At 37.9% G+C, this 21,077-nt stretch overlaps 1 protein-coding gene across 2 annotated transcripts; it reads right to left on the minus strand.

Moving 5' to 3' along the window:
- Positions 1-385: 385 nt before the first annotated feature.
- On the minus strand, positions 386-18,506 carry LOC109029772 (uncharacterized). Of its 2 annotated transcripts, none has more exons than XM_019040395.2 (4): positions 18,415-18,506; positions 16,349-16,437; positions 15,065-15,228; positions 386-10,996 (listed from the first exon to the last, which is right to left on the minus strand). In XM_019040395.2, the coding sequence occupies exon 4, from the start codon at positions 10,976-10,978 to the stop codon at positions 1,058-1,060; it is 9,921 nt and encodes a 3,306-aa protein (XP_018895940.2). In that variant the 5' UTR covers positions 10,979-10,996; positions 15,065-15,228; positions 16,349-16,437; positions 18,415-18,506; the 3' UTR covers positions 386-1,057. The 2 variants fall into 2 exon arrangements, with proteins under 2 accessions (XP_018895940.2, XP_018895941.2); XM_019040396.2 differs by having other exon boundaries at positions 18,224-18,502.
- Positions 18,507-21,077: the final 2,571 nt, after the last annotated feature.

Consider the following 21,077-nt stretch of genomic DNA (forward strand, 5'->3'; position numbering starts at 1 on the left):
GAATAAATAACCCATAAAAATAGGCCTATAATTTTGAATTCAAACTGACGAGCTGGTGCAAATGGCCAAGTGGCAACCCTAATTCAAATTAAAGAGCTCATTTGAATTTTTTCTTCTTTTTTTCGTCTTAATTACCTTTGGAACCATTTTAAATTATTAGAAATCTCTAAAATTCAAAATCTGAGTTCTGGAAAATTTCCCATCCCTCCGCTTTTTTAATTTTATTAGAAATTTGCACTGTACTAATGTTTCAATTTCATAGGAAGCCGAGAGGTACTACACTGTATGCAATTGATAAAAAAAAAAATAACAAATGGTACCTTGTATCCACTTGAAATTTTTAAAGCAGATCTTTGATGAATTATTTTTAAAATAGAAGGTATTAGGAAGGTAGGAACATGTTCAGTACAATTACAAAAAACTCTCAGAGCTGTAGTTTTTCAAAAATGTTTGTACTTGGAAAGAACGAGCAAATGAACGAAATAACATGCAATACATGGAAAAAAATGAAAATAATTCAATAAATGTAATAGTATTCAAAACAATCAGACCAAAAGAAGCACCCGTTGTCAGCAGAAAAGTAAGCAGGTCACTTCATGTTTTACTTTCTTAAAAAACTAAAAATTATTAAAGGACAATAACAAGTGCAAAAGGTTTAATAACTATTTTCAAAAAGTCAATTGCTTGCAGATTGTACATCACTCATTAAAAACTGGTTGGCTATGATATTTTTAATTTTTACAAGTTAAATTTTGCAGTGGGAAGTTTAACTTTCCTAAAAATTGAGAGATATTATACGAGTGACAGTTCATCAAAAATAAATATGATACACAGTGGACAGGAAAAAGAAACTTACGGTGTAAGGGCTAAACAATCATGAGTATTGGAATCATTATCAGTCTGGGGCCCAAGAACTGATGGGATATCATTGCAGAAAGTCATTGTACTGCTTCCAAGAGAAGAGTACTTAAAAAGCCGATATAGGTATAAGGCTGTAGAACTAGAAATCGTGAAGAGTGTACTCTAAATACACAAAACTGATATTTTTACCATGCCTTTAGTAAGTAAATTTAATCTTGTGCTCAGAGTTGATCACTGATTCTAATGCTGACCCTGGGTATTCTCGCAATCTGTTGCGTGCACCTACCCATTGCCACAGAACATAATGACCGCTTTGTAAAGAGGTGGATGATCGAATTATCAAGTCCTGAAATAATGCAAAAACTTTTTTCGATAAGTTTTTATTTAACTCAATATCTTCTGGAAATTCAAACAGAGGTTCTCCTCTCCTGACAGACCGCAAAATTTTTAGAAAGTTTTCGGTCATAACACCAGCAAAGTCCAGATAATCTCCTTGAATTAGGACATCATAGAGTTCTTCTGAGTTTGTCCTATCTAAATTTAGACAATTAAAAAACTGAGGGTAGATGCGCCCTACTAATTTGGCAATGCGTTGCACTTCTCTCTTTGATGCATAGTGACATTCACCAGCAAACAATTTTATGATTGTGAGTAACTTATGTTCTTGCTTGGTTACAACACTATCTGAGGGCCATTGAGTGTGACCGTTGATATCATTGATGTGCACCAATAAATTGTTGCCGAAATTGTCAAAACATCTGGACTTAATACGAGATGCTTCTCGACCTGATAGCAACAAGGCCTCACTTTTATCGGGAGAACGGTGGATTAAAACAACATCAACAGGACGCAAATAATTATCCAGAGTACCTTCCTTCTCCCGAATGATGCTTTTAATATAATTGGATGTCATGTAAATATCTTTGTGCCATGTAATCTCTTCAATACAAGCAGGATGTTGCACGTAATGCTTTATGCTACATAATGGCATAATAATGGCAGCTTCTTGAGCTTCTGTGATAAAATCATCCAGTAAAATTATCTGAACATCCCACAGTTGTTCCTGTCGAGCTTTTTGATGTTCTAATTTAAATAGAACTCTCCGCTCTTGAATTATTTCAACTTCCACCTCTTTTTCTTCATCATCTTCTAGAGATTGATGAATCAGGCCCTCCTGTAGATATTCTGTCATTTCTTCTGAAATTCGGCTAAGTTGGTCTTTTAAGTTAACTTTATTTGATCGTTCAAACATTTTTTTGTAAAAAGGGGTATCTGTCAGCTTTTTGTTTTGAAACTCGAGCGCAAGGTCGCGCCAGAATATTCGGATGCGTGTGGCAACCAACCAATCCAGCCGATCCGCTAAATCTTCACATTGGGGCGAAAGGGCATAAAACTCTTCCAGTTGAAACAACTCCTCACTCTGACAAAATTGAACCAAAATATTCAGGTTAGCAGGCGCCTCTTTCAGCCAGGCCTCTGCTCTTAGCAAAAACTCAAAGTTGATTTTCCTCACTGCTACTGGGAACAAATCCTCGTTGATGTGATTGATAGTGTTGCGGGTGACCCATTTAATTACTTCTAGACTATTAATTTTGGTTGGGTCGACTGAATTGTCTCGTGCAATAGCAAATGAGACAGCTTGCGTGCCCCAGAGAGAAACGGACTGTTTTTGGGCTAGTTGTCTTAAGCGCATGGCAGCTTGCATTAACTTATCTTTTGACATGTCCATGCCAATAGTGAGTATGGCATGGCAGTTTAAGGGAAGCTGTATATCTGTACCACGTGTATGTATATCATCCAGATAAGCGAATAAGAACCTTTTATCCAGGTAGCAATCTTGTAATGCGGATATTTTGCCATCCCGTGTTTGAACAGTCAGTTTATTGCCTTCATCGCTAAAATATAGGATACCCACAAACGTATCAGGCAAGTGGGTAATTAAAAATTTGGCAACATCACTGTTTGAGAGCCCTGTAACTAATGCTCCAGCGTCAATCAAGGCATGACAGCTCTTATTTTCTTTGACAAATAAACACAATTCCGTCAACAATTTTTTTGAGTCCTCTGTTTCCAAGGACTGATAATGACTGTTTCGCTCTTCAGTCAGAACTGATAATAATTTACCGTTAGTCCCTATTTGAGAGGTAGAGCAGCGAGATTCAACTTGAAATGGCATTGTTATCTTTCTGTCATCTGTACCAGAAAAACCTAATGCTGCATTATAGCCAACTAAAGAATGAGCATTGGCACTGATTTTATGACGATACTGCGTGGCTTCTTCCAACAATACAAACTGATTCAGGTAGTCAAATATGGCCAAGTGATTGCCTGATAAGTACTGGTGTGCTTGTGTCAAACAGAGCTCGTCTGCCAAATCCATGTATTGCAAGGATTTAAGTTGCAATGGTGGGAATTCATCTACCTGAGTTGAAATCCAGTCTTCGCCAGCCTGAGTCCAGCTGCTCAGCGTCATATCTCCAACTGGAGCACTGAAGCTACCTTTTAAATTGAGAAGTGTTTCCTTGAGTTCTTTCTGGCTGAGACCTTTATATAAGTAACTTATGATAGTGAACCCAAGCATGACATCTGGATGACTGAATTCAGATCTGGGAGAAGGTGTATCTTTTCCCAAGAATGGGATTGCAATACGTTTGATTGCTTCACCTTCTGAATTTAGATGTAATCCAAATTGAACCCTGTATTTGGAATTAAACACATGAAATAAGATTCCATGAGAAAGCCAACCTTTCGCAATAAGTAGCTTATCTTTTAATGGACCTTTATCAGCAAGGAAAGCCAACACTTTCTTTTCTTCATTTAACTGCAGTTTCCCAGCAACATACTGCCTAAGGGAGCTGATTCCATCTTGAGCAAAACAACTGTCAGCACTGGTTTGAAATTTTCGGAGCGAAGATAAGTTTTCCTGGAAAAATTTTTCTACAAGTGAAGGTTTAATATGATCATCAAAATAAGACTTGCAAAGCAATTGTATAAATGGTACACCACCTTCATCACTAAATCTTTGACTGACAGCTGTGAAACCATGAACTTTTCCGGCATCAATGACTTCTCTTATTTCGAAATCACAAAAGATTGCTTTGATGAAAAACTGTGGTATTTTCCAGCGGAGTTCTCCACCCGCAAAAGCACACCTATCACCAATAGTGTAATTTAGTTCAGTCCCATGCTTTAGGATTTCATCGGACTCATCAAATAGGTCAATGGCCCTAAGAACATTCATTTCGCTGAGAAGCTTAAGTTTTTCACTGGTATCTGCAAAAGCAAGTTTTGAGTTGCAATTCAGTTCTTGATAAGCAGCTTTCAAGCAACTCCATTCTCTGAAAGAAGAATCATCAATTCTTTTTTTGTAATTCGCGAATTCTAGCCGGCCGCGTCCTCGCGGTGGTGCTTTCAGAATTTTATTGGTATCTGAGTCTTCGGTGTCAATGTACCCATCAGCCTGCAAACAAGCTTTCAGGCACTTATCTTGTTTCAGCAATCGGTCTTCTTTTTCTGTTTCTGTCAAGTCTTTGTAAACATCATCTTTAAACTCAGCCCTTTGCCGGTAGGTATTCCAATTGAAAAGGTTGGTAGCTTCCATTTGCTGTTGATGTTCCAACAATAGTTCTCTTGTTTTCAACTGTAAACATAGACGATGTTCAGGGGTGACTAGTAAAATATGCCGGTTGTTTTGGCATGTTTTGAGCATGTTCGATATCAAAGTTATATTTTTTGTTGAAATGTCCATATCACGATTGAAAGGTAAGGTATAAATACGCTTACGAATCAAACCTGAGAAGCGCTGGCGTAAAAATTCTTTCATTGTAATTAATAGTGCAGACAAAACGTTTATGCGTAATAATTGATTGCCATCTGCTAAGTTATAACTTAGTAGTGGCAAAATAACAGAAGATTTACCCTCTCCCATGTTTAGTTGGAACATAGCTTTTCCATTTTGAGCTAACATTGCAAGTATCAGCTCGCTTTGATTGTTGCGAACGATTATTTCATTTTCAAATTGGAACAAAATCCAGTGGGGGTTTCTGTAAGATTCTGAATTGAGATTTTCCTGTAAACTTCTAACCAGAGTCTGAACTATTGAGAATCGTTCTGTGTCGTTGTCAGCTTCTTTGTGGTTTTCTAAGAGGTTCAGTACTCTCATTAATTTTGCAGAGTTTATTTCGTGAATTAAATATTCCAGTAGCTCTTGATAAACAACTTCTTTTTGTGCTACACAGTCAGGATTGTACAACTCCACCTTCTGAGGCGCAATCAATACTGTCAACAAGTCTTGCTTATTATAATAAAGCACTTGACCACAGTGCCATCGTAGTGCAAAGTAGTTGTTGGACTCACTGTTTGTCCTTAATTTGAACCGTTCTACGATGTGACCCCATAGTTGTTCAGTTCGTTCACGAATTATTTCGAATTTGCTTCGGAGGACGAATTCTAGTTCACTCAGAGATTGGGAACTGAGCCAGGAATAAGTGCACCTATCTTCAGTTTGATAAGCTGACCAACTATCTTTCAATTCACTATAAAATTTGTGCTGGTATCCATTTTTCTGTTCTCTCAGTTGAGATTCAAATAAAAAGCCACTTTCCTCAGCTTGGGACAAAGTAAAAGTAAAAAATTGGTTCAAATCAACTAATGGTTGCTGAGGGACAATCCATCTTTCTAGGCTAACTTGCTGTGAGGCAATGGCCAAAGCATTTTCTTTTTTTGCCTCAAAGTGGACATTAATTTTTTTATCGATTGATGGAGCAGCTACAGGCCAAGCCATTTCAGATGCATACTTTTCATCATCGCAAACTTTCACAATATGATAAAAAAAATTGAACATGCTATCATTGTATGCAGCTCGACGGTGAACATCTCTCACTATTTCTTTCTTGCTGAGGTAGAGAAAAGTCATTCTGGATTCATACTCAAGTTGGAAATCATCTTTATTTGACGGGAGACTGAGAGGCACTCCTTCATCATCAAGATCATACTGACTAAAGAGCTTCCAAATTCTTTTGTTTTCTTCTTCGTACTTCTGTTTTTCTTCTTCGAACTTTTGCAATTCTTTTTCTTTCTTTTCATCATCAAACTCGTCATAATCTCTCGGCCGCTTCCAGTGAAGAGACGGAATTGAGTCAATGATATCACTTTTGTAAACTTTCCTTAGGGTCAAATTGACAGAAAGATGATTTGCATTGAACCATTGAGGGGACTTAGGGAACAAATCTGGATTTTCAGCAACAAGGAGGAGAGCACGAGCCAGCATCATCCTGACTTCACTCGGAAATTCAGAGTGGGTAATACTCGCCATCAAGACAATATAATGTAAAAAATAGCTGTACTTGGAGAGACTCACTTGAGAACTTCTTGCTAGATTATACAAGGAGATGAAGTTTTTCAAATGAAACTGATCACTTAGTATACAACTGATACTGGACGAAGATAGTTTTTTTGTCCACCAAATTGTTTCTGCAGTGAAAGGAAACTTAAAGAAAGCGAGATGATTCTGGAAAATGTTCTCAAATTCGGTATCAAGAAGTGTCTTCTGAGAAAAAAACTGACGGTAGAATGAGTTGAAAGGTCTTAGGGCGTTTGGTGGTGAAAGCGATTGGGGTTGCAGTTTAAAATACACTTGGTTATAGGCTCTCAGGAAGGATAAAATTTCAGCCACTTCTTCTCTATTGTTCTTTATATTACTGGTTGGTTGCAAGCACTGTTTCAGGATATCTTCCTCTTCTTCTGAGCTAAGTTGTATGCGTACAAAAATATTCGGTTTGTTTTGTAGATAAGATAGAAACAAACGAGGAAGCTGCTTTGACATACTTGTTAATAACTGATGACTCTTTTTTTTAATCACCTCTGCACTTTCATCCGTGTACAAAAACTCCAAGCGTAAACTGCAAATCAACAAGGATGCAACTTTTAAATACAATGCTAAGCTATGGCTGCGAGCATCTCGCAAATCACTGAGGTTAAAAAATTGCTCAATGATGCTAAATTCAACTTCATCATATGGCTCATCTTTCCAGCATAGTTCCAAGTTCTCCCTTGCTAAGTGGTACAAATTACAATTGGAAATGTCTAGATTATCCATAGACACTGAGCAATAAAAAAGTAAAGCGAGATAAAGCTGAGCTCGGATGTGATGCCCTTTCAACATGTTTAACTTGGGATCATAATCATACACAAAATAAGCGGGTGATAGGACATCAGTAGCATCAATGATTGGTATCTTGTTATAAAAAGGACCTGTCGGTTTTATGATACGATGCGGAATAATAATTTTCTTAGATACGCATGTTGAGTTGCGTTCTTTTCTCTCCAAGACCATATAGCTTGATCCATGCAATGTGTTCAAATGCTGCAGTTTAGCAATGACATAACCATGAATCTGTTTGGAGAAGAATTCACCTTTCTGGTAACAAAAATGTAAGCCTAATCGGGGCAAATTTAATGATTCGATGATGTAATAACCTGAGCCATTGGATGTTGGCCGAGCAATGAGTTCTATCCAATCAGGCAATTCCATTTGTTCCAGCCATTTTTTAAAGAAACAAGTTTTTAGTTGTTTCCATGGAACAACATATCCACCATGTTGCACAGAAAGCAGAGTCCTAGCCTTTAGGTCCCATTCAAACACAACCTTTTTATTTTCATCTTTGATGAGTATCAATGAACGACCTTTCAACCAATGCCTTAATTTTCCTGTGTTATTTGGTAGTTTGTAGAAGGCTTGGGGGTACTTGTTCTCATGAGAAGATATTTCATGAGCTGGGACATACCGTTGGAAACTATCTTGAATCCATTCTTCAATTAATAAAATTTTATTCTGTACCAATGTGAATCGTGTTTGAGGCTCATAACCAACAGAAACGTAACATGGCAACATTTTGGAATCAATTTCACAAGTTTCAGGGCGAACAGCAAAATTCACTTCTCCGATATAATCTCGGAAGACTTGGTGCTCTTTAATACTGCTGGGTAGTCCTCTAATAGATTGATTGTTAAAATAAACACAACCATGTAGAGGTCTAATTGCAAAATCATTACACCTGAATAATAATTCGTTTTTACTTTTTGTCCATGAACTCTCTTGATTCCATTGTGGATTGATGTTCAACATCACATTGTTGAGTATATCTGAGTCTTCATGTAAACGATCCTCGACTTGTGAGTACCAATCGAAACTTGCTGACCTTATACGCAATAAAAAGTTGTTGTCGAGATGAGTTCCTATAGCTTTGTATCTTTCAATTTCCAGGAATGCTTTCAATATTGTTACAATCTCCGTTTTCAACAGATGCTGAGAAGCTTGTACAATTATGATAAGGTATGCATTAAGATAGAGCAAAGTTTGATCACTTAAATGGGTTGGAGACTCCGTTAAAATTCCTTTAAGCATGTAGAATATATCTAAGATACCTTCGATGAAAAAATCTCTATACTCGGATGGATAAAATGTTACTAAACCTAGGGTCACAATAAGAATATCGCCTAAAGCATAATGTTGCGTCAGGCAATACTTCATTGCGCGTGCTTTTTCTATTAGCAGTGAGCCCAACTCATGAATCAATTCTGGCTTGTGAAAAGCAGTCCATTTAAGTAAGGTGCAAGGCACCTCATCAATTTCCTTGGATATGCTGATTTCAAATAAGGTTTGCTTTATCAATACACCTTCTTCTTTGCTACTAAAATTAAGCTGCTGTTCCTTTAGCGCAATATACAAACGTTCCAACTTTAGATGTGGCTCGCTTTGTAGAAACCCTAAATGTAGATAACGATTACAATCCATGGTGTCTGGTTTCTGGTTTAGGCGGGCGATGATTTCATTTTCACACAAATGTATACTTTTCTTGGCATTTTTATCATCCTTTTCCCAGTTGAAACTAATAAACGGTTGAAAAGAATTCACAGAGGCCGAATTTGTTTTTAGTCTGTAACTTGTAAGCTTACTCACTTCAGCATTAGTACTAACACACCTGGTATTTACTCTAAAGTTGACCAAAGAATAAGAACCATATTTTTTAGAACAAAACCACTCTGCTGAGTACTTTTTAGAACCTGTATTTAACAGGTCAAAACCGGTTAAAGCTGTTTTAGCACTGTGAGCTACTAGAGGTAGAAATGTATACAGCTCAGGCAAATATTTCTTAGGATCAGTATAAGTGAGTTTTGTCCACTTTCGATGCGCTTCAACCGGTTCTAGGTCAGCATGGTCGTCATTAAATGCATCAAATACATCGGCATCTGTTTGTAGCAGATCATAAGCGAATCTCACATTGTTATCCATTAGTTCGGATTCGTTTCTAATAGACAAAGTCATGTTGAAAGCTGGCTTCTTATTGATGAATGATCGGAATGAGAAGAGCGTATGTCTTTCAATACTGTGCTCGAAAAAAGTTTGAACGGAGAATAATACATTCAGCCACTGCGAATCCTCAATCACAAGGGAAGGGATTATCGTGGATAACTTCAGCGATTCACTGCAGGAAGTGCTCAGGTTATAATTTGCAAGAACAGGCCCTATACGTCCATGACGAAGGTTCAATGCAGCAATTGCTGCATACACAAAGAATTGAACTACCACGTTTTTTGCATATAAAAGTGGTTCATAGGTCTCTTTTTTAAGGTAGCAATTCACTAATCGTCCTTGACATGTGTAGTACAACTCGCCAAGGTCCTTTAAACATGATGCCAAATAAACATCGTTTCTCGTGAATGGTAACAAGCCTGTTACTTCCAATATATCGCTTTTCCAAAGAAAATTGATGAAACATTCTTCGATGCTCCGACATATCAGCGCAGATGTGTCGAAGTCTTCAGCTGTCAATTTGTTTAAGAAATTTCCCCTAAATTTTTTGAGGTAATCAATTATGTCATCCTGCATATTTGGTTTCACAAAGTTGGGGTGAATATCTAAACTGGACGAGGAGGAAGTGTTGGAGGAAGACGTAATTTTTGGTAAATGGAGAGCAGGAAATCTGCATGATGATACATGCACATCACCGATATTGGATTGAAGTTCCAGTTCCAGTTGTTGTTTACTGCAGCTATTATCTAGGGCTACTTTCACTGCTTCACAAACAACAAAAGCATGTTCTTTTTGTTTTTCATTTCCGTGATCTAGCGCCTGCTGAGCGACATCTCTCATCATTTCCTGAAGAAGGAAATGGCATTGTCGAATATCTTTGCTAACCTTTTCCTCATAAATGGTTAAGGACTTTTCCATCAAGGAAATTTTGAAACTGGTTGTTATTTCTTGGTAAATCGGGAGGTAAGAATTGCCCAGAAAATGCTGCAATAGGTACCGGAATGATTGATCAAGAACTTGCCATGTGTGAGTAGGTGATGAATGACGATACCTGATGAAACCTTCATCAGGCTTCGATTGAAGAGTGGATTCACCATTAAGGTGAGGAAGCAACCATTCATAAAACATGAGCTCTTTATAGCATTGCGTTGGAGTGATACATTTAAAAGTTAATAATAAGCGAACCCATTCTCTAGTGATTTTACTTTTTTGTACGTTGCGTACATTGAAGAAAGCATTTCGTCTCGTATCAACTAGATCATGGCAACATTGATGGTATGTACTGCCAGGATCAACCTGAATCCAATCCATACGATGACCTTCTTCCTTTAAAATGGCTAAACTAACATTTTCATTACCATCCGTAAGTTCCGATGAAATTAATCCGGTCGGAATGATTGTACATTCATGAAAATCAGATATTCTTTGAAAAATTCGCTCGGCTAGGAATTTTAATTTAGAATCAAACTCTACATCATTATTGTTTGAAAGTACTCGAATTTCATAAATCAAAGTCAGATCTTCGGACCAAATTTTAAATAATTCAACTACTGACATCAACTGTGTTATGAGGGCGGAAGACTGAAGGTGGTTTACATATTCATTTTCTATGTGGTAACGTAATAGATCAACTAAAATTTGCTCACGACAGTCTGAAGGTTCCTGCTTGTTTGACGATTTCACATTGTCATCTTGAGCCCTTGGAGTAGTTTTCGGAGCATTTGAATGATTGAAATAGGATCCTCCAAAGATGAGCCATACTGCTGGCAAAAAATTGTTAAAATCCTCCGACTCTGGTTCCATGTTTGCTGTTGAACGTACCTGTGACGAAAATAAAAAATAATGCAAAAGGTGACGAGGAGCACAAAAAGGTAAACCATTAGCCGGAGTCAAGAATTAATTAAAATGACCATTCTCATCAAAAATTCATTTGAAATGTGGCTGGCACAAGGAAATGTAACGAATTTAATCTGTAGGTGAGGAAGAGGAATTTTTCAAGGTCATCACTCAACTTTGCACTTTAAATTGATAAATTGTCATACTGCAGCCAAAGTATCACAAATGCTATTAGTGCTGAGGAACTGTTACTGAACTCTTCCAACTTGTCCGACTTTTCACAGAAAAACAAACGATAGAAACGCCTGTCACTGAATCACACTGAGTTATCAAGATCGATCTCTGGAAGAATGCACAAAGGTTTCTGAGGGAAAATTAAAACAATGTCAAGATGTACAGCAACACACCATCAAAGCGTACATGGCGCTTGTGATACTTTGGCTAAAAGGTGACGAAATGATTGCAGATTTTGATAGATCAAAGCGTACCATCAAAGCGTACATGGCGCTTGTGATACTTTGGCTAAAAGGTGACGAAATGATTGCGGATTTTGATAGATTTAGATGCAAAATTTTCCGCAGGGATGCTCTCTCAGGAACTTTTTACACACATTTCTCTTTCACATCCACTTTTAAGCGAGTGCAGCTTTTAAATTTGGAGACTGAAAGAATGGCAAAACTTGAGAAATTTGATCTCTCATACTGATTTTCTAGACCTTTCGTTTCGGAGGGGATGAATACGAAAAAAGGAACATGTAAAAATACAAGAATGGACCAACACTGTATGAAATGAAGCACCACAGTACAAGTTTCTAAATTGACGCTTTTTGTAAAGTACCATGGATGCATTTAAAATTCAATAAATAAATGAGAAAACAGCATTTCAAGCATATGTCAACTCACACTTCCCATTCACTAAGCACCAAAGTCTACTCAAGGCAAATCGAGCACTACGCTAATTTTAGTAAACTTTTTGGTGGGAGAATTTTTGTATGTGCTGATTTGTTTTTGACAAGAGGTGCCTTGTATCAAGAGAGGGAAATTTGTGAGAAACCATTATCCAGTTATTTGCTTAATGTACAAGTTGTTTTCTTACGGCTGATTTGGCCTAAGTTGATCATGGTTTTTCCGTGAGCAGAAAGTTTGAATATACTATTTGCAATGTAAACTACAAGCATTCAATTTTCTCTCATGACTTACTTTTGGCAATTTTAAATATGGTCAATGTGTTCTAAAAGAAATTTTGATGCGAAAACTTGTGCTGTGGTGTTCGATTTCTTTCTCTGTTTAGTAGTCCATATAATTTTGCGATCTACTGGTAAATGTACTTATCTACTAGTCCAGGCTTATTGCAGTTATGCGCTTGTCTTTCAAAAAATGCTCCTTTCCCTGATTCTCCCTCTTTCTCTTCCATTTTTTCTATTTTTTTTCCATGCTTGGCTATGGTGGAGGACAGTGGTGTCTGTTGAATAGTCTTTCACCATTTTCAGGTCTGACAAAAAGTTTACACGCACGGGTGCAGATAGTTCTTTGATATAAAAATAAGTTTAATTGAGAGCCTCTTTAGTAAAAGCATTTATGAGACTTGCAATACTGCCAAGATTGTAAAATTTTTCATGACATTTTGTAAAAAATGAAATCCTTTCAGTCAAGTTACTTTCACACAATAGTGCTAAAATATTTGGAGCAAAGTCAAGGAAAAATTCATAGCAAAACTTTCGGTAGTTAAAAAACTGCGGCTCACATCTTCCAATCATTGAAAGCCACAAAAGCCCTTTTACCAAGGAAGTCCTCAAATAGTATTGAAGTGCTTTAGCCTCAAGATTTTCTCAGTCTCGGAAAATGTCCTCAGTCCGCCCAACTATCACATGTAAATATTGTGCCAAAATATTACAAATTCAGCTCACTTTTCGATTTTCTCTCATTTTGCAACCAAAATAAAGAAAAGAAAATTCATCCCAAAATTTTCTTACAGAGTATGCGATTTGGGATTTGCCAAGCCAAGAATTTTTTGCACTCCTAGGAGAAATTATGAAAAAAGAGAAAAAGTATGCTCACTACATTAACAATGACCCTAGCAGCATCAACTGTTTAAAAATCTGTAAATACGCCCATACTGTCATGACTTAATACTTAAAAAGATACTCATAGAAAGCTCTTTTTGATAAATTGTGGATTGGTTTATACTGTCTAAATCAGTCAAGCTTCTCCATGAATTCATCTCCCAAGCATCGTGATGGAAAGGAAACAAGATATGAAAATCTACCTTCAAAATTCAATTTTTTTCATAATGAATCAATATAAAAATTCTAGCTTGAAGGTCTCATGAACTTCTTCATCTTATGATTTCTCTAAGAATACATCCTTACCCGCCCGGCAAGGGAGCAATGTGTACGTTGCCGCAACGTTGCAAGGCAACATTTTTGATGATATTGCTTTGTAAAGGTAAAGCAGCAACGTTTAAGCAATGTTTCAGCAATGTTGCCTGACATTATATTTTAGACAATATTTTCAAAACGTTTTTAGAAATGTTTCTGGAACATTATTAAAAAACGTTTCAATAAATATTTCTTAGATATATTGTGACAACGTTGTTAAACATTATTAGTCAGGGAGAAACACGATTTGACCCGGAACAAATTGCTGAACAAACTTTTCCTATGTAAACGTCATCAGTAGGTCCTCCTGAACAACATACCAAAAGTTTACCATGGTCCGACCCCGGAGCACCCCCCAAAATGCCTAAATTTCAAAATGGCGGCCATAATAAGGCCTCTGGGATTTCGGTTTTTTAAAATGCGCATATAGTGTCATGTGAGGTATCAATCCCTGTGTAATTTTGGTCTTAGAACTCAGATGTGAGGTCAAGCAGATGCTGTGCTGCAAATCGGAGGGGACACTTTTCCACTGTTTCAGGTGTTCTCCTTTCTGTTGTTTCTCAACAGATGATTTTTTCCAATCAATATAAGGGAATGCGCCCTCATACAATGTCGCAAAAATATGTATATGTATATACAAAAATAAACAAAAATTAATTGATAGATAATTCAAAAAATAAAAAAATTAACAATAAAAATATACAAATGAAGATAAAATTAAAAAAAATAAAAAAAATAATTTAAAAATAAAAAATAAAATAAAAAAAATAAATATAAATAATTAGAAAATAATTTAATACAAAATAAAAATACCAAATAATTATAATAATAAAAAATAATTATAATATAATTAAATGAATAATTAAAATAATAATAATTTTATTTATATAAAATGAATATATTTATTCAATTCTTTTTTAATTTTTTTTTCATACTCCTTTTTTTTAAAAACTTGATCTTCCTAATATTATGTTCAGTATCCTTCGTTGTAGAATTATGCACAGAAATGCAAGAATATCATTGCTTTCTATCATTGAACCAGATCTAGGGATGTTTATTAATGCTAAATAACCAAACTCTATTACGCGAGCGTCCGTAGCTGAGTGGCAGCGACACACGGGTGACCACTGAAGTTCAGCAACGTCGGGCGTAGTTAGTACTTCGATGGGAGCCCGCTTGGGAACCCGGGCGGAGCGCGGCTACTATCGGACTTAGAGTGAATTTCGGGTGCCGAAGAAACGCTTCTCTGCGGTCCACATTGAATTCTAGGAGTAAAAATGCAGAGTACTCCTAAAATAAATCACCGAAATTTTTTCACCGTATTTTTGCAACATTCCCATTATGTTGCTAAAACGTATTTTTGCAACATTCCCATTATGTTGCTAAAACACATTGCAGACACATTGCCAATTACGTTCATGCAAGCTGACAAAATTACACGTTGTGGCAACGTTACCACAACGTTGCCCGAATACGTAAATGGCAAAATTGCAACGTTTTGGCAACGTTGCCACAACGTAATTTTGCCGGGCGGGTATGGGATTCATAAGGAGTGGTTTCTCCAAACTAATGAATACTGGGAAACAGTATGGGCAGAATTTGAGCACCGAGTTTGAACCGAGAAAAAGTATTCAAGTTTTATCTCTTTGTGAAACTGTTTGATTCCCATGACTCACTCAGCTATAGTTCCATCAGCTTCTCTTCTTCAGCACCTGGACTCTTTCCTGCCAATAGCCTTTTACAGAGTCCTTAATGCATGTTATCATTCGATTAGACTCTCTTTGATATGAGTTTTCCTTCGATCATAGTCCCAGCTTCTCTGGTAGTCCTTAATACGCTCCTAAAACATACACACAAAACATTGCATTAATGTCTCTGTGCTTAGTGTCTTAATTGGTAGTCTCTTTCCTATTTTTTCCCAGTTTGTAAGCCTCTACGAGGCTACAACGAAGACTAAATGTTGAGGATAAATTTTAACAAATATTATGTTTAAAATATTTTTTTGCGACTCTGAATTTTTAGGAGGAGCAAATTTGCCACTCATTGAATTCTAAAGTACTCTAGACTCTATTCTTCCCTCAATATGCCATGTAAAGCATTTCTGTTAAAACAGTCCACGCATGGATTCCATGAAGAAGCCTCTAGGGCTATATAAATGCATCAATGTAGATGCAGTCCTAAAGTAAATACATTCATATGTATTCTATTTCCTGCCAAAATGGGAACAATCTTTTAATGACAAACAACAGCTATAATGATTCCATTCAACTGTGATGCTTCAGTCTCCACATGTCCCTCTCGTAATTAATGGACAATGTTTGATCCGGCAAAATCTGCTAATATGCCACTACATCAGCAAGCAGGAACACATGAAGTACCTAACTATAAATGGATAGAAGAATACAAAGTACACAAGATCAGCTAAGATAATGAAATGTTGATTTTGAAAGAGTCCAGGCAACGGCAAGATTGAGATGGACCCTCCGAGACAGTTATGAGGAACTGTCCAAAAATCAAGAGATGACATGTCAACAGTGGAACTGCAGGAAGGGGTGTCTTGTTTGGGATTTTCAAAAGCTCCACTCCCATTTTATTCGGTCATAAGGAGACAAACTAATGCTATTGCTTGAAATTGTCAAAGAATATTCTTCACACAGACAAGAAAAACCAGAGAAGTTTTCAAGAAATGACTTTGAGTTCTTTCCATTCAAAATATAAAGTATGACAGGAAGTCTGAGACTTTGCAAACTGAGTAATTCACTGTGCGCTCATGAACTGCGCAGTTTCACTATCAATGAGCTAGTAATAGTGAGTTAGCCTGACGTTAGACTGATTAGACTGAAATTGTCAATTAAAGCAGTGTGTACCAATCTGAGTGCTCTGCCTTCACTCTGACATCAATGACACTAATCTAAAATCAGAGTGACAAAGACCTCTAAAATTACAGCTGAGTTACAAACCTTAGACCTGGCTTCTTGTCAAAGGCCAGCAAAAAAAAGATAGGTGCATCTACAGATAGACACGTACACTTGCAAAGAACACGCCCAGCCTGAAATCAAGCAAACCTATGATTTAATTGCTGATTATTATCAAAATTAGCAATTTCAGTTTCTAGAACTGTTTTACTCTTAACCGGGTAGGTATTCAATTGTGGGTAGGGCACTTTCTATATAAAGGACCCCTCAAACTCCTTGTGGGAAAGTGCACCATGATCAATTTTTAATTTTTTTACTGCACTCAATTCATCTCAAGATGCTGATCAAAAGTGATCATTGCACCAACTCACCTTGACCGTTTTTGCAAAATTCGCCTGGAACGCTTCAATTTTTGGGCGATAAAGAGTCAAAGAAAACAAGGCATTCAAGAACAGGTCTGATAAGAATAAGGGAAAACGTAGCGAGTGTCTGTCCTCTTATCTATTCCTGCCTACTCTGGGGCTATCTCCCTCCCGCTCTCCTCCGTTTAACGTGCACTGTTTTTCTCCCACTTTCCTGTTCTCACGCTCCTCATGAATCTGATTTGGATGGTCAAGCAAAAAGGCGAGCAGAATCCGAGATAAGACTGCCGCTCGGTGCTGGAGTTCACCTGAAAGTTGACACACAGCCGACTGTTCACTCGAGTGCTGAAATGAGGAATCTTTCTGACTCTTTGTCGCCGAATGATTGAAACGTTCTGGGCGTATTATGCGAAAACGGTGTTTTGTAGAGAGTTGGCTCAATGATGACTTTTAATCAGCATCTTGAGATGAATTGAATGCAATACAGAAAATTAAAAATTGATCGTGGTGCACTTTCCTACAAAGAGTGTGCGGGGTCCTTTACTGTCTCTCTTCCATTCATACATGCACATACATCATGAGAAGAACAATCTTCTTTGCTATCATTTTCCTAATCTACAGTCTCGGACCGATATTCCATAGGTCTTTGATACTTCAAGGGATTGCAATGGTGAAATTGCCTCAGGAAAGTAGCTAGAAAACTTTCCAAAAAATCAGTTGATGGTTGAAAAAAAGAGAATCAACGTTTGAAGCTACTCGGAGCTGACACTGGTAGGATCTGATATTCATAAATTCGTCTGCATCAGTTTGATAGGTGATGCCAGGGTTTCAATGGTACTTGGAATTCTATAGTCTTCTTCTAGGTACTTTCCAACTGATAAACAGTCATGCAATCATTAGGAATGGAGTCAACAGTTCGTTGAATACCAATGGCAAATGCTGAAATTTTGTTTCTCACCTTGATGCTTTTTCACATTACCTAGATGCCTTAAGAGCCCATGAGTGAGACGGAAATCATGCAAGGAGATTGATTAGTCTTTTCTCTACGGTGGATTCAATAGGGCACTAGGTATAATGTGTGAGTGAGAGACAAGATATTTCACTGCATCACTACTTATCTACTTCGACAGGTAGAGTAGTTCAGCTCGCCAATTACAAGACTCCATTTATACTTAGTCTTTCCTTATTTGATGGACAAAGACAGATTTTTAAGTGCCTGCCTGTTTGTGTCTAGGGGCTGCTTCAGTTCAGACTGCTCAAGGTTAGAGGCTGTCATGGTTGATAACCCTTGTCCTAGGAATTAAGAGCCATTGTAACATCAGAGACGTGACTTCATACAATGGAGAATGCTGAAAAATCTGGGGAAAAAACTCTTTCATATCCTGCCACAGTTTTCTACATCTGTGTGAAATCTGAAATCATGCTGCAGCGTTGAGATTGCATTGCCATGGGCAGTGAGCAAGAATTGTCATGAAAGTTTAGAATCAGGGTATTGTCAAACATCAAGAGGCACGTTGTAAAGAAATGTGAATTCACACATTGCGGGATGATTTCTTACCACATTACTTGAGGGAGAAAAACATCAAAACCTGAGGGTCTGACATCTGCGAAGTGATCGATGGTAGTTTGTACGACGATCTACAGAGTCTTGGTCCAGAATGAATCTGGCTTTAAATGCTTGACATAGAATTCTTGAAGCTAATTTCAACTGAGAAAGAATCAGGGTGAAAAGCTCGACCGACTACTTACAATGATTTTCGTACAACAACTTCACTATTTTATGTGCCTGCGACATGTGGATCTAAACTTCGAAAAACGTGCGAAAACAAATCTGTTTTGCGATACTAGCGCTGTATCGCTGTATCAATCACTCATCTTCTTCTCTTGTGGAGAATTTTGGAAACATCACTAAGCGCGGTTAAAAGGTGGCCAATCGTGGCATTTGGCGCTAATTCAGAAGTTTTTGAATTTGCGCTTCTGCTAATCTATCTGTCTTCTACCTACATATATAAATTAAATCGTTGGGGTTTCTTTGTAACGCTTATTTCTAGAATTCTACTGGACCGACTTCGACGACGCTTGATTCCGGTAAAAGCTCTTGGCTTGCAGATGCTCGCAAAATTGTCTAACTTCCAAATTTTTCAGCCTCTTTCGCCTGAGACGCTCTGAAAGCCAAACCACCCCCCTCCAACCATAAGTTCCCGAGCGAGGGTTGCCTTTGAGTTCCCGTTGTAACATACCCTGCACCCAAGGCCCAAGGTCGAACTCTGACTCTGTCTGAGAGAGAAGGCCGCAGCCTGTCTGCCATAAATCTGTCGAAGCGGCGCGATGACATGGGTTCCTCCGCCCTTTTGCCTATCAGCAAGTCGCTAGGCGAGTGACCGGGGCTCCCGGCTAGACGCGAGGCGAGTAAAGCGAGCCACAGCGGCTTACGTATGCCGCGTATGTACGTTTCGAGCGATGCCTTTCAGGAAGGAGGCAGCGAGTGAAAAGAGCGGAAACGCAGGCGAAGAAGGGTTTTCTGGGCGAGTGGAATACAGCGCAATTTTCACGCGCACAGGGATTAGGAGTGATAAAGCAACTTTTCAACGGTGAAGGCACTCTTACCTATGTTTTTCGGACTTATCAGATGTCGTATAATTCGAATATCGTAGCATCCCCATGCTAAGGCCGGGCAGCGGGCATGGGGCAATGCGTGTATGTGGGAGTAAAAAGATGTGTTTAGTGAAGATTGTAAAAAAATGAAAACGTGGTAAGAAATTAGGCATTTTCTGGTGTACATTGCTAGACAGATTTTAATTAAATATGTACTTACGTTCCAATGAAGCTGGGGATTACGTAGTCCTAGGAATTAAAAAGTAGTATGATATACTTAAGCACTGAAAGAGCGTATAAAAAATTACACCATCCACAACGCTATAGCATCGTAATTTTAATACCATACCTCCATTGTTCGTCGAGGCGAATTTTACCCTCTCAAATGCAGGCGATCTGAATGTACACGAATGCACTTCATGATTACAAGAGGCTGAGTATTTTTTTTTTAATGGCCTCGCTAATTTGACGAGGTGGGCAAAGTTATTTAAACTTTTTAGAGGACGACACAAGTCAAATGGTAAAACGAATAGAAAAAATTTCTGCGCGCTCACTTGCACACTTTTAACATCGAGGGAAACAACAACGTTCAGCATGTCAAACATTGCTCAAGTGAGTAAGCAGAATTTAAAAATCATTTTAAATGTTATAAGCATGGCCGGATTTACGTATACACTGCCCAAAGGCTGTAAGATCTCGCCACTCACATAGGCGGTTCTACAGGGGTGCCAGTGGGTGCCGGGCACCCCCGAGCAAAAATTCAGTACGGTTATCGGAACCGTGAAATTATACTGATTTTAAAGATTTGCTCACACTGAGAAAAAATCTCAGCAATTAACTGAAAATTTTTTAAACAGAATTAATATTGATAGCCGTGTTTTACAAAGATTCTATTGTTTTGTTATGGTAAAATTGTAGTTTTGATGGAAAGTTTTGCTAAAAATTTTCTACATTGAATTTATAGGTACTTAAGTAGAGAGGAAGGAGAGAAAAAGAGAAAGGAGAGTAGGAAAGGGTCAAAACTTGAGGGCCGAAACTTAGGCCCTCTCCTGATTGACCGTCCCCGGGCCGGTCTCCGACATTTTCCACCTCTGGGCACCCCAAGCATGAAGGTCTAGAACCGCCTATGGCCACTCAGACAACTTGCCGTCACGGAGGGGGGGAGGGGGGTGCTGGTCAAAAAACACTGGCTTTTGAACTTCAAGATTTTTAAGAGGGAAAAGTTGCATCTTGGTATCAAACTCACGTGTGCCAAAGCATTCATCGAAAATAAAAAAAATTATCGGGTGCCACATGCCGTTTTTACAATCATTTGGCTTTGGCAAAATTTAATTTTTGCCACCTTTTCGGCGGTGCTTGTGATTGCGACACATCTATTATTTTCTCTTTGCACATTTTTTTTGCTGCCCCATAAAGTATGCCGCCCTAGGCCGCGCGTGAGTAGCCTATGCCTGTCATCCCGTCTAATGAGCACTTTATATCGTTGATATCACCTTTTCATAACGATACAATCTTCCGCTGAGGATAAGCTTACTGTATTCTATGCTCCACTTTTAAAATCTTTGAGTTGTGGAGTGTGCATCCGGAAGTGTATATGCCTCTAAAAGAAACGGAGTGATATGAATGTGACACAAAATTAACTCTTTTTACAAAAAGAAAATGCAAAACGAAATTCTGGTTTAAAAGATCGAAAGTCCGATTCGTGTAATCGAACTTCCTTAATTTGTGTTATCGGAGAGCTCGATCTCATGTGAGTCGAATTCTCGGTCCGACAGATTGCATGGTTGGACAAATCGAATTATTCGAACGATGCGGAA

This window comes from Bemisia tabaci, chromosome 3 (genome assembly GCF_918797505.1).
Source record: "Bemisia tabaci chromosome 3, PGI_BMITA_v3".
NCBI classification, from domain to species: domain Eukaryota; kingdom Metazoa; phylum Arthropoda; class Insecta; order Hemiptera; family Aleyrodidae; genus Bemisia; species Bemisia tabaci.

What these genes read in the sequence shown, in the direction of transcription:
- LOC109029772 (XM_019040395.2), bottom strand. Translation starts at nt 10,978, where the DNA reads ATGGAACCAGAGTCGGAGGATTTTAACAATTTTTTGCCAGCAGTATGG.